General features: G+C 41.8%; 1 protein-coding gene across 12 annotated transcripts in view; it reads left to right on the plus strand.

Annotated features, from left to right (window-relative positions):
- myo9ab (myosin IXAb) overlaps positions 1–13,382 on the plus strand; it is a 236,284-nt gene that overhangs the window by 159,158 nt on the left and 63,744 nt on the right. For all 12 annotated transcript variants that reach the window (XM_014123951.2, XM_014123952.2, XM_014123945.2 and 9 more), the window contains 2 exons: positions 1,653–1,769; positions 6,164–6,298. In XM_014123951.2, the coding sequence (XP_013979426.1) occupies positions 1,653–1,769; positions 6,164–6,298 (252 nt within the window). The remainder of the gene's footprint in view (positions 1–1,652; positions 1,770–6,163; positions 6,299–13,382) is intronic.

Raw genomic sequence — 13,382 nt, forward strand, 5'->3', positions numbered from 1 at the left:
GACAGTAAAATACAGTGGGGGGAAAAAGTATTTAGTCAGCCACCAATTGTGCAAGTTCTCCCGCTTAAAAAGATGAGAGGCCTGTAATTTTCATCATAGGTACATGCCAGCTATGACAGACAAAATGAGAAAAACAAATCCAGAAAATCACATTGTAGGATTTTTAATGAATTTATTTGCAAATTATGGTGGAAAATAAGTATTTGGTCACCTACAAACAAGCAAGATTTCTGGCTCTCACAGACCTGTAACTTCTTCTTTAAGAGGCTCCTCTGTCCTCCACTCGTTACCTGTATTAATGGCACCTGTTTGAACTTGTTATCAGTATAAAAGACACCTGTCCACAACCTCAAACAGTCATACTCCAAACTCCACTATGGCCAAGACCAAAGAGCTGTCAAAGGACACCAGAAACAAAATTGTAGACCTGCACCAGGCTGGGAAGACTGAATCTGCAATAGGTAAGCAGCTTGGTTTGAAGAAATCAACTGTGGGAGCAATTATTAGGAAATGGAAGACATACAAGACCACTGATAATCTCCCTCGATCTGGGGCTCCACGCAAGATCTCACCCCGTGGGGTCAAAATTATCACAAGAACGGTGAGCAAAAATCCCAGAACCACACGGGGGGGCCTAGTGAATGACCCGAGAGAGCTGGGACCAAAGTAACAAAGCCTACCATCAGTAACACACTACGCCGCCAGGGACTCAAATCCTGCAGTGCCAGACGTGTCCCCCTGCTAAAGCCAGTACATGTCCAGGACCGTCTGAAGTTTGCTAGAGAGCATTTGGATGATCCAGAAGAGGATTGGGAGAATGTCATATGGTCAGATGAAACCAAAATAGAACTTTTTGGTAAAAACTCAACTCGTCGTGTTTGGAGGACAAAGAATGCTGAGTTGCATCCAAAGAACACCATACCTACTGTGAAGCATGGGGGTGGAAACATCATGCTTTGTGGCTGTTTTTCTGCAAAGGGACCAGGACAACTGATCCGTGTAAAGGAAAGAATGAATGGGGCCATGTATCGTGAGATTTTGAGTGAAAACCTCCTTCCATCAGCAAGGGCATTGAAGATGAAACATGGCTGGGTCTTTCAGCATGACAATGATCCCAAACACACCGCCCAGGCAACAAAGGAGTGGCTTCGTAAGAAGCATTTCAAGGTCCTGGAGTGGCCTAGCCAGTCTCCAGATCTCAACCCCATAGAAAATCTTTGGAGGGAGTTGAAAGTCAGTGTTGCCCAGCGACAGCCCCAAAACATCACTGCTCTAGAGGAGATCTGCATGGCGGAATGGGCCAAAATACCAGCAACAGTGTGTGAAAACCTTGTGAAGACTTACAGAAAACGTTTGACCTGTGTCATTGCCAACAAAGGGTATATAACAAAGTATTGAGATAGACTTTTGTTATTGACTAAATACTTATTTTCCACCATACTTTGCAAATAAATTCATTAAAAATCCTACAATGTGATTTTCTGGATTTTTTTTCTCATTTTGTCTGTCATCGTTGAAGTGTACCTATGATGAAAATTACAGGCATCTCGCATCTTTTTAAGTGGGAGAACTTGCACAATTGGTGGCTGAATAAATACTTTTTTTCCCCCACTGTATGTACATGTGTCATGATTATCTCTGTGTGAATGTAGGCTGGCACCGTGAGGGACTCCATGGCCAAATCCCTGTATAGTGCCCTGTTTGACTGGATCGTCTTCAGGACCAACCATGCCCTGCTCAACAACAAAGACCTGGAGGACAGTGCCAAGGTAGGATTTATCCCTACACTACCAGTCAAAAGTTTTAGAACACCTACTCATTCAAGTGTTTTTCTTTATTTTTTTCTATTTTCTACATTGTAGAATAATAGTGAAGACATCAACACTGTGAAATAACACATATGGAATCATGTAGTAACAAAAATAATGTTAAACAAATCAAAATATATTTTATATTTGAGATTCTTCAAATAGTCACCCTTTGCCTTGATGACAGCTTTGCGCACTCTTGGCATTCTCTCAACTAGCTTCACTTGGAATTATTTTCCAACAGTCTTGAAGGAGTTCCCACATATGTTGAGCACTTGTTGGCTGCTTTTCCTTCGTACTGCGGTCCCACTCATCCCAAACCATCTAAATTTGGTTGTGGTCGGGGATTGTGGTTGCCAGGTCATTTGATGCAGCACTCCATCACTCTCCTCCTAGTCAAAATAGCCCTTACACAGCCTGGAGGTGTGTTGGGTCATTGTCCTGTTGGAAAAACAAATGATAGTCCCACTAAACCCAAACCAGATGGGATGACGTATTGCTGCAGAATGCTGTGGTAGCCATGCTGGTTAAGTGTGCCTTGAATTCTAAATAAATCACAGACAGTGTCACCAGCAAAGCAGCACCACACCAGAACACCACCTCCTCCATGCTTTACGGTGGGAAATACACATGCAGAGAACATCCGTTCACCCACACTGTGTCTCACAAAGACACAGCGGTTGGAACCAAAAATCTCCAATTTGGACTCAAGACAAAAGGAATAATTTCCACTGGTCTAATGTCCATTGCTCGTGTTTCTTAGTCAAAGCAAGTCTCTTCTTCTTGTTGGTGTCCTTTAATGGTGGTTTCTTTGCAGCAATTCGACCATGAAGGCCTGATTCACACAGTCTCATCTGAGCAGTTGATGTTGAGATGTGTCTGTTACTTGAACTCTGAAGCATTTATTTGGGCTGCAACTTCTGAGGCTGGTAACTCTAAGAATGTATCCTTTGCAGCAGAGGTAACTCTAGGTCTTCAATTCCTGTGGCGGTCCTCATGAGAGCCAGTTTCATCATAGCTTTCAAAGTTCTTGAAATTGACTGACCTTCATGTCTTAAAGTAATGATGGACTGTCGTTTCTCTTTGCTTATTTGAGCTGTTCTATCTTCTGTATACCCCCCCCCCCCCCCCACCACCACAACACAACTGATTGGCTCAAACGCATTAAGAACGAAATAAATTCCACAAATTAACTTTAACAAGGCACACCTGTTAGTTGAAAACCATTCCAGGTGACTACCTCATGAAGCTGGTTGAGAGAATGCCAAGCGTGTGCTAAGCTGTCAAGGTAAAGGCTGGCTATTTTGTATTTTAGATGTTTCCATATGTGTTATTTAATATTTTTGATGTCTTCACTATTATTCTACAATGTATAAAATAGCAAAAATAAAGAAAAACCCTTGAATGAGTAGGTGTGTCCAAACTTTTGACTGGTAGTGTACACACACAGCACGCATCAAGTCGTTCATGTAAGCACTGGTATACGTTCCCTCACACAAGCACGCATTCATTCCTTTACACACATTCTTCACACTCATGCAAGCTCTGACACACACACATACATAATATACAGTTGAAGTCGGAAGTTTACATACACCTTACATACATTTAAACTCAGTTTTCACAATTCCTGACATTTAAAAATTCCCTGTCTTAGTTAGGTCAGTTAGGATCACCACTTTATTTTAAGAATGTGAAATGTCAGAATAGTAGTAGACAGAATTATTTATTTCAGCTTTTATTACTTTCATCACATTCCCCGTGGGTCAGCAGTTTACATACACTAAATTTGTATTTGGTAGCATTGCCTTGAAATTGTTTAACCTCAGTCAAATGTTTCGGGTAGCCTTCCACAAGCTTCCCACAATAAGTTGGGTGAATTTTGGCCCATTCCTCCTGACAGAGCTGGTGTAACTGAGTCAGGTTTGTAGGCCTCCTTGCTCGCATAAGCGTTTTCAGTTCTGCCCACAAATTATCTACAGGATTGAGGTCAGGGCTTTGTGATGGCCACTCCAATACCTTGACTTTGTTGACCTTAAGCCATTTTGCCACAACTTTGGAAGTATGCTTGGGGTCGTTGTCCATTTGGAAGACCCATTTGCGACCAAACTTTAACTTCCTAACTGATGTCTTGAGATGTTGATTCAATATATCCACATAATTTTCCTGCCTCATGAAGCCATCTATTTTGTGAAGTGCACCAGTCCCTCCTGCAGCAAAGCACCCCCACAACATGATGCTGCCACCTCTTTCTTTTGGTCTGTGGCTCTATTTAAAGGTCTCTGTTTCTTTGTTTCTGTTATCTGAACTGAATATGTTTCACTCTGTCTCAGTTTGCTTCACGGTTGGGATGTTGTTCTTCGGCTTGCAAGCCTCCCCCTTTTTCCTCCAAACGTAACGATGGCCAAACAGTTCTATCAGACCAGAGGATATTTCTCCAAAAAGTACGATCTTTGTCCCCATGTGCAGTTGCAAACCGTATTCTGGCTTTTTTATGGCGGTTTTGGAGCAGTTGCTTCTTCCTTGTTGAGCGGCCTTTCAGGTTATGTTGATATAGGACTCGTTTTACTGTGGATATAGATACTTTTGTACCAGTTTCCACCAGCATCTTCACAAGGTCCTTTGCTGTTGTTCTGGGATTGATTTGCATTTTTCGCACCAAAGTATGTTCATCTCTAGGAGACAGAACACGTCTCCTTCCTGAGTGGTGTGACGACTGCGTGGTCCCATGGTGTTTATACTTGCGTACTATTGTTTGTACAGATGAACGTGGTAGCTTCAGGCATTTGGAAATTGCTCCCAAGGATGAACCACACTTGTGGAGGTCTACAATGTATTTCAAGGTGTTGGAATTTTCTTTCTGAGGTCTTGGCTGATTTCTTTTGATTTTCCCATGATGTCAAGCAAAGAGGCACTGAGTTTGAAGGTAGGCCTTGAAATACATCCACAGGCACACCTCCAATTGACTCAAATGATGTCAATTACTCTATCAGAAGCTTCTAAAGCCATGACATCATTTTCTGGAATTTTCCAAGCTGTTTGAAGCCACAGTCAACTTAGTGTATGTAAACTTCTGACCCACTGGAATTGTGATACAGTGAATTATAAGTGAAATAATCTGTCTGTAAACAATTGTGGGAAAAATTACTTGTGTCATGCACAAAGTAGATGTCCTAACCGACTTGCCAAAACTTTAGTTTGTTAACAAGAAATGTGTGGAGTGGTTGAAAAACGAGTTTTAATGACTCCAACCTAAGTGTATGTAAACTTCTGACTTCAACTGTACGTACGCAAAAAAAACACATACACACACAAACATTACACATGCTCTGACGCACACAAACACACGCTTTCTCTCTCTCTCTCTCTCTCTCTCTCTCTGTGTCACTGGCTCACTCGCACACACATCATTTCATCACAGGCCAGTAGAATTCGTCACGTTTTTGCACTGTGGTTAAGATTGCATAGGCTGTGTGTTCCCGCAGGGCTTGGAGTGGCGAAAAACCAGAGGAGCTTGTTAGCTGTTAGCTGGCATGCTAACAGACGTTACACTAACAGACCTTTTTCTTTTCTTACCTGCCTCATGTCTAGCTCTATTGACCTCTTTCTTTTGGTCTGTGGCTCTATTTAAAGGTCTCTCTCTGTTTCTTTGTTTCCGTTATCTGTACTGAATATGTTTCGCTCTGTCTGTTTTGGTGTGTACTGAAGTTGCATCATTTTTGCTGCGTGGGGGAGGGGTCACTGTGGCAGCTGACTGGCTTTGCCCAGTGGGCATGCAAAGGATTAGATCACAGATCACATTTGCTTCTCTCCTCCCAAATGCGTGCCTGTGTTTGTGTCCACATGTGTGCCCAGAAAATTGAGGCAGATGGCATGATGGCCTCTTCTGCTTGTTTTGGTGGTGCTCAACAGACGTGTGGGGGGGGGGGGGGAGCGCAGATGAGGGTAGATTTAGACTGCTGTGGTTTGGCGCAATGTTAGAGGCACTGTTGTGTCCCTTAGCCGTCTTCTGTCCCACAGTGCTGTCTGATGTGCTCAGCCAGACCGCTAGACTCTTGAGACATAAAATATTGGAGCAGAGTTGAACATCCATCTGTCACTCACAATTTGTCATCCCCCTGTCTTTATTGGGTCTTAACAATTGTACTCTTTTCATGAGGCCTGCATAGAGATAGCCTGATGGTGTAGACAGTGACATATGGTGCACCGTTATTCCATTATGTTCTGCTTATGTAGGTTTTGATGGAAGGTTCATCAAGAGCTCATTGTCTTTTTTTCTAAATTGAGTATTATTTATTAAAATGTTTAATATTTGATCAATGCCAAATTGAACTGAACTCTCTCTTTCACTTCAGATTCTTTCAATTGGAGTGCTGGACATCTTTGGCTTTGAAGACTACGAGAACAACAGCTTTGAGCAGTTCTGCATCAACTTTGCCAACGAGAGGCTCCAACACTACTTTAACCAGCACATCTTTAAGCTAGAACAGGTAAGGTCTCTTTCTCTCTCTTTCTGTGTGTCTGTGTGTGTGCTTATGGACCACACTTCAGGTCAACGACAGAATAAAGTGTGTTCAGTCGTACTCCGGACTGGCATACAAGTTTTAACTGTTTGAACTACAGTGTTGTGTGGACAATAACGTCTCCTATTCAATCCAATGCTGTGACTGTAGAAATAGGAGGAAGCTGCGAGTCTATCCATCATGGAATATTGACTTGAATGCGAATGTCCATTCTAGTAATTGTATATTGCTATAGTTGTGACTTATGGCTTGTTAGCTGAGATGTGTGAACACTTAACCTGAAAGCAGTGACTGGTCTGCCTGTTTACAGGTTCCACAATGGCTATTGTGAGGTCTGTTGTCATTTCCTTTCTATAGTACCCTCACCTTGGTCTTATTCGCTGGGCACAAAATAGCTCACACCCGGCCGTTGTGTGTGTTAGCGTCATACTATGTGTGAGAGCGTGTGTGTGTGTGTGTGTGTGTGTGTATATGTATGTCTGAGCTTCAGAGTGGGTGTGTGTGTTAGTCTCACTGCATTGAATCTACTCCACATTCCACAACATTATGTTTGTAGATGATTTCTCCAAAAAATGATAGGGCTTTTTATCGCTTCAGATTGAAACCGTAGCTGAAAACCACAGAATGAATAGCGTTGTGAAAAAGGGCTATTTCCTCATCGTCGGAAGGAATGCAGTAAATGCATGGTTTACGAGGTCTGGAATTTACGCACTCAAGAGGTTTCCAGGCGGGGTGTTTTGATTTGGTTTTGATGAGGATGTTTTGGCCCTCTTGGCTACCGACTCGAGTAACGCTGCCTGTCTCCCCTCTGTCTGTGTTTACCACTTATAATGACCTGGCGATAAGCTTGTTCTATTCTTGTTTTGTCTGCATGGTGTTTATTGTTTTGGTTTATGTCCCATTTTAGCCTATTTAGGCTAGCACCCCAGTGCCTGGCTTATGAGGACTTTTGAGTTTGTTAATTTGCTTATTGCATACTAGGAGAACTTTTGAGTGTGGTATGTTTCTTATTCTAAGTTCTGGGTGTTTTACCTTTCTTATGCAGACTTTTCAGTGTGGTAAGTTTCTTTCATGGGCTTTTGAGTATGGTAAGTTGCTTATGTAGAGCCGTACCAAATCCGCGTTGCGGACTGAATCACAGAATCCAGACATTAAAACGCATTTCAACAATATTCAAAACTGTACTTGGTAGGAAATCAACTAAATCGATTGAACTTATTAGAAAATGTATTAATTTGATCATAAGACAGTTTATCATGAGACATTAAACAAAATGTGTCAGTGATTCATGTTCCCTGCAACTTTCTGAACAGGCAATGGCCGTGTCTGTGACACGCGTGTAAGTCTACCCTTTGTGTAGCCGTTAGCGATGATGCTAACGATAACCTTCTTGTTGAGATGGAAAGGCTTTCCCAAAAACCTTCTAAATGAAATGTTATTTTACGAGGTAAACTATGCCTACCTGGCAGGATGATATCATGATTATTTGCAACAATCCAGTGGCCTTTTGTTTTGCAAACTCCGTAATAATAACGTGCGCTACAGAAACCCCGCTGACCAAAGAATGGTCTCTTGCTGGTGCGCACTTGAATTGAAAGGAAACTACACTCAACATTTTAGCCTGATGTGGTTTAAGCATTATTGTGGACTTCCAATTCATTTTTTAAAATTATTTTTCTCTGTACCAGGAAGTATAGTTCATCCATCCTAGCATTAATTCTATGATGCATGTTTTTATGTATTTATTCTTTATTTAACCAGTGCCCGTATCCACAAAACATCTGAGAAGGAGTGCTGATCTAGGATCTTTTCATATAATATTATTTATTATGATCAAAACTGATCTTAGATCAGCACTCCTACTCTGAGACGCTTTGTGGATACAGGCCCTGGTCCCATTGAGATAGGAATGTCTTTTTCAGGGTAGCCCTGAGTCCTTTAGCTGCTGCTTGTCATTGCTGTGACCGTCATTTGCATCAGAAACTGTGCCACTACTGTTACCACTCCATGACTCACCACCTGCGCTAGTACACGTACCTACTAACACACTGCCATTACTGTGAAATAGCAGGGCAGAAAGGGCACACACACACACACACACACACACACACACACACACACACACACACACACACACACACACAGCTGCTAAGTGGTTGCGCTAAAGCAGGACCTTTTTAGATTCACTCTTCTGTCAATTGATCAATTGATTTTGTCTGTAATTGTGTTTGAGTGTTGTTTTCATATCTAATCAGGTAATCGTTATTTTACCGTAGGTCTTTCCCTCTTTGTCTAAGTGTAGACTAATGTATGTGTGGTTGAATCTCTCTGTTGTTTCAACCATCGCTACACTGCATGTAGGGCTTATGCGGTGACCGTATTACTGCCACATCGGCGTCATGAAGGCAGTCAAATTCCACGTGACCGTTTAGTCACGGTAATTAGGCTTCTCTAAGCTCTAATGCTGCTGATGGTCATTAGTAGCCTACCAAACTTGCTAACGACCTGGTGCTCAGCACTCTATTGTCCCTCTAATCACTCTGACATCAAAGCAAATGTAATAAAAAAATCTAATAAAACACTTCATGTTGCTCAACATTTCTATAAAAACAGAGTGATGGCCTCTATTAAAAAGAGGAGGATCCCATCAGGCTAGGCCCACTATATTTATTTCTCAACTCTCCTAATATTAAGCACATTGCTTATCACTTGTCAATTATATATATCACTTGTTAAGGATGCCCAGCGTAAGGCAAGAAACAATGCCTTTTTTTGTTCACTTTTTCCAATCGTAGTCGCACACCTCATGTAGCCTAGCCCATAGGCCTATATGTTTTAATAAGGTTTGTATCACAACTAAACTTAAAATGTAGCACAATAATCCACTTTACAAGGGGTGTAGAGCCAGCTGGCATACATAAGCAGTGCGTGAGTTTCAAGTTTGGGGAAGATCATTTTCACCATAAAAATGCACCTTTAGAATAAAAGCATTTACATGCATAATCGCATTTACGGTAACTTTTTGATAATGGTGTTTTCCCGGTAATGGAACATTCGCGCTTATAGCCTACTGCCGTGTGCGCATTGCTGTGTTTATAATGTGAAGAAATAGCCTAATAGTTTATCAACATTTTAAGCTAAATGTTCTGATCTGTTGCGTCTGCCTCATTGCTTAAAAAAGCTTTTGGGATGCTAATGGTTGTATTAATTTGGGATCTATCGCATCCCACAACTGTCCCAGAGTATGTTTGGAATATTTCCTTCTCTCACAGAATAGGTCAACTTTTGTACTATGGGGGTTAGTAGATTGACATAGGCTAGTGCTTTTGCTGTTCGTTAGGCTTACTCATCTTGTTGGCTGACGAAAAGTAAATTTGGACAGTTCTTCCAATATCTTCAATATGCACCTCGGAATTGGATAAGGATACGTGCAGTTACGTCCCCGAAGTGTCTGTCTTCACTTGTAACATGTGAGAAAAACCCGATCACATGATGGAGAGCCATGTGAGTGAGAGGTGCTTCCGAGCACGCAGCAATCATGGAGAAGGGAACAACGGCCACTGGCCGCAAAAGGCATGGATCTTTTTAGGGTGCATTACGGCCACTGCGCAAAAAAATTTATAAACAGAGCTCATGCCTTTCAAGCGACTTTTTTCAAATCATAATTTACTCGCATCATGCAGCCTTAGTGTATTAAAAATCAAAACATATAGCCCAATGTTTGTAGAACTAAAGTTACATGAATAACTCTAAATTAAGCATAAAGGGGTACCTATTTCTTCATTAACCGTTCAACACAGAATAGCCAAATGTGCTCACTCCCTCAAATCGTTTGGAGAAAATATCCTTTCTATTTTATTTAGCTTTGTTCAATTGTATTCTTCATACTATAAAATAATGCCATGGAATTCTAACCAAATCTTGCCTGCTAATTGAACTAGTGTAGCCCACAGCCATTTGGCATAGCCAGATCAGGGCCTAACATAAGGACAACTCAGAGTATGCTATTCTGTTCATCTGAAATGGACTACATTTTCTTCATATCATGTTTTTTTAGACCTGTCTAAAATAATGGATTTATTGTGATGGTGTAGGCTATATTACATGGATTTATTAGACTTTTTAAAATGTAGATGTTCCAAAGGTCTGCGTCAGTGATGTGTAGGCTGTGTGGAAGCCAGGAGACGCTAAATGTATTTATGTTAATTCACGGTCAATTACCGTGAGACCGACCCGTTATTTACTTGACAATCACCCGGCTGACGAAATTTAGTGACTGCCGCAGCCCTAACTGCACGTCCTCAGTGTACTTTGATTAGCATTTAGCATGTCACCCGTGAGTAAATTAGGTCTGGAGGACCTAGGCTGTGTGATGAGCTGTCATTATGAGGCTGAGACACTTGAGTTTCCATGAACACAGTAATTCTCTGTCTGTCTCTCTGTCTATCATGATGAGAAACTGATGAGCAACACTTCAGTTGTCCTTAACACAATGACATACCCTGCACCCTCGTTCTGCAGTCGACACATTTCTGATACATGCATACAACTGCGGTGGGTGTGGTATGCACTGCATGTTAGGTAGCCTACTCTGTAAACCACCGTAGCTCTCTCATTCTCATGGTAACCTCCTAAAACTGATGCTGGATAGATGTACGCTGTGATCAGACAGACAGACACGACGTCACGTTGGCTGTCGCCGCTCGTCTCCCTCTCTCCGGTCCCTGATTGGCTGTGGCAGGTCGGCGGGCGGGCCCATCGCTGCCAGCTGGAGGAGAGGTGGGGGAGGGAAAAGAGCAGTGTTTTTAAATGTGTGGGCTAATGTCCCTTCACTCACAATGAAGCTCACATATAACCACCAGCTGGCATTGGCTATGTCATCTGTTTCTGTCACCTCCACCCTCCACTCTGTGGGCTGGGAACACATACACACACACACACATACACACAGAACATACTGAGTGTTTTTAGCCCAGCTTAGGGCCTTCACAGCAACTTTTGAAATGCACTAATTGCTCTTTTATCATAAAATGGAACCTTTTGATATGAAGTGAAATAATACAAAATGATTTTCTGAACAAATACAGCTTGTCAATTGTACAGTGTTGATTAATATTAGTTCAGGTGTAAAAACAAAATGTGTCATTTGTCATGGAAAACATTGTTGTGTAAGGCCCTGTCAAACATAACAGTAGCTAAAACCAACCAAGCCTTAGTAATTGTTATCAAGTCAGTGTTTTTCTGTTAGGCCTATACTGTAGATTTCTATCATCATACCTCACTTTTGTTTCTTAAACCTCTTTGATGTTAAGGGGACTTTGAGCATTTCTGGACCGGTTCCGACTGGCGTACAAAGCGCTCTGTGAACGTCGCAGGGTCCAGTGCTGGAAAGCCCCATCTGCCTGCTTCCCGCTACCACCCTGTCAGCAAAGCAAAGACATCACGTTTTCTGGCCTACCTAGACAAAGAATCGACGGAGCCCAGCCTGGGAGACAGCATATCAAATCAAAGTTTATTGGTCGCGTACACAGATTTGCAGAGGTTATCACAGGTGCACCGAAATGCACCTGTGATAACAAAAACAATACACCCATAATCCATATGAATCGGGACAGTTCAGCAATTTGATCAATCGTGGTTTCGTCTCGCTGTGATTATTTTCAGCCAGATTTAGAGCTCTCATTGTGAATAAATAGATGATAATTTTCTAGAATTGAAACACGGCTACTTTCTCTTGGTCACAGAGGGACGAAATCACTTTGTGCGTAAAGCTGAAGTTGTAACCGCTCTGCAAACATTCTAATGGTGTCTCTGCATCGCTGACAGGAGGCTCGGCAGAAAATGCTCTGTTGTCAGTTCTGTGAAATGGGGCCAAATTTGTACTGTCACTAAATGTGATCTTATTTGTTTTACAGTTATAAGAAAGGTGAAATCTTCAAAGTTATTTGTAATTTGATTGTTACTATATTTAGAAAGCATTTCAGGTACTTCAAGCCCTATTCCCCCACTTACGTTAAATAGAAAAAAAGTTTTCGTAATATTTCTATTATTTCCTTGAGCTTTTGTCCTCAAAAGTGAGTACACCTCAGTAATGTATAACTATCTCTATCAGAAAGGTGAGTTCCAGACCTTTCTAGAACTATGCCGCATTACTAGTTATTGTTAATGGCTATCTCATGAAAATAATAACTTTTGGGTATGTCTATTTAGGCGGAAATCTACATTTTGCCATAATATTCTGACACATGATCAGGACCTGATCCTTGTGATGGCCAACTAGTAAGTATGAAACTGCCACTTAAGCATTTACCCCAAAAACATCATCCCTAATGTTGCTTTAAGGGGGTTGAAGTTTATTATAAGTTCACCCACAAGTTTGGCCCGGCATAGTTATTGTTTTTTCATTTGGGAGTTTATTTTACAATAGAAACTGTGGAGGTTAAATTGAGTACCAGGCCCTGTGTAAGGGTTGCCAGATTCTGAATGATTTGTGTTTGTGAATAGTAGTGTGGTCATGTCCCCTCCCTCCCTCTGACGTTTGAATGAAGAAAAATACTACACACTTCTAATCCCCCTCCCTTGCTCTGGGTCGAAGTTGCACAGATCTAGGATCAGCCTACAATCTCCAAATCCTAATCTGATAAGATCCTGATGAAATGCAAAAATGACCTCAGATTAGTGTGTAGGGTCAATTTATTCCATTCCCCCTTGCTTGCGCTCAATCTAGGATCAGCTATCCAGTTTATCCTCCCCAAATCCTAACTTGAATTGTTAGGGTGATGACATGAAAAAATTAGTCCTAGTCCTCTTCCCCCACACTGGGCCCTCTCACCTCTCCAACCAATCAGTTACTCGTATCAGCAGCGAGTATTTGAGTGTTTACATTTGAACAGTGGCCAAAGCAAATAGGACCCCACCAAATAGTGTTACCCACAGGGGCCCGACTCCAATGTTTACACCGCCATGCCAATTGCGACTTAATCTTCGCTCCGTATGAAAATGATTTACAGACGTATCCGAGCTCAAAAGCACTTGACCACAGCCTCTATGC

Source organism: Salmo salar, chromosome ssa10 (assembly GCF_905237065.1).
Source record: "Salmo salar chromosome ssa10, Ssal_v3.1, whole genome shotgun sequence".
Taxonomy (NCBI): Eukaryota; Metazoa; Chordata; class Actinopteri; order Salmoniformes; family Salmonidae; genus Salmo; species Salmo salar.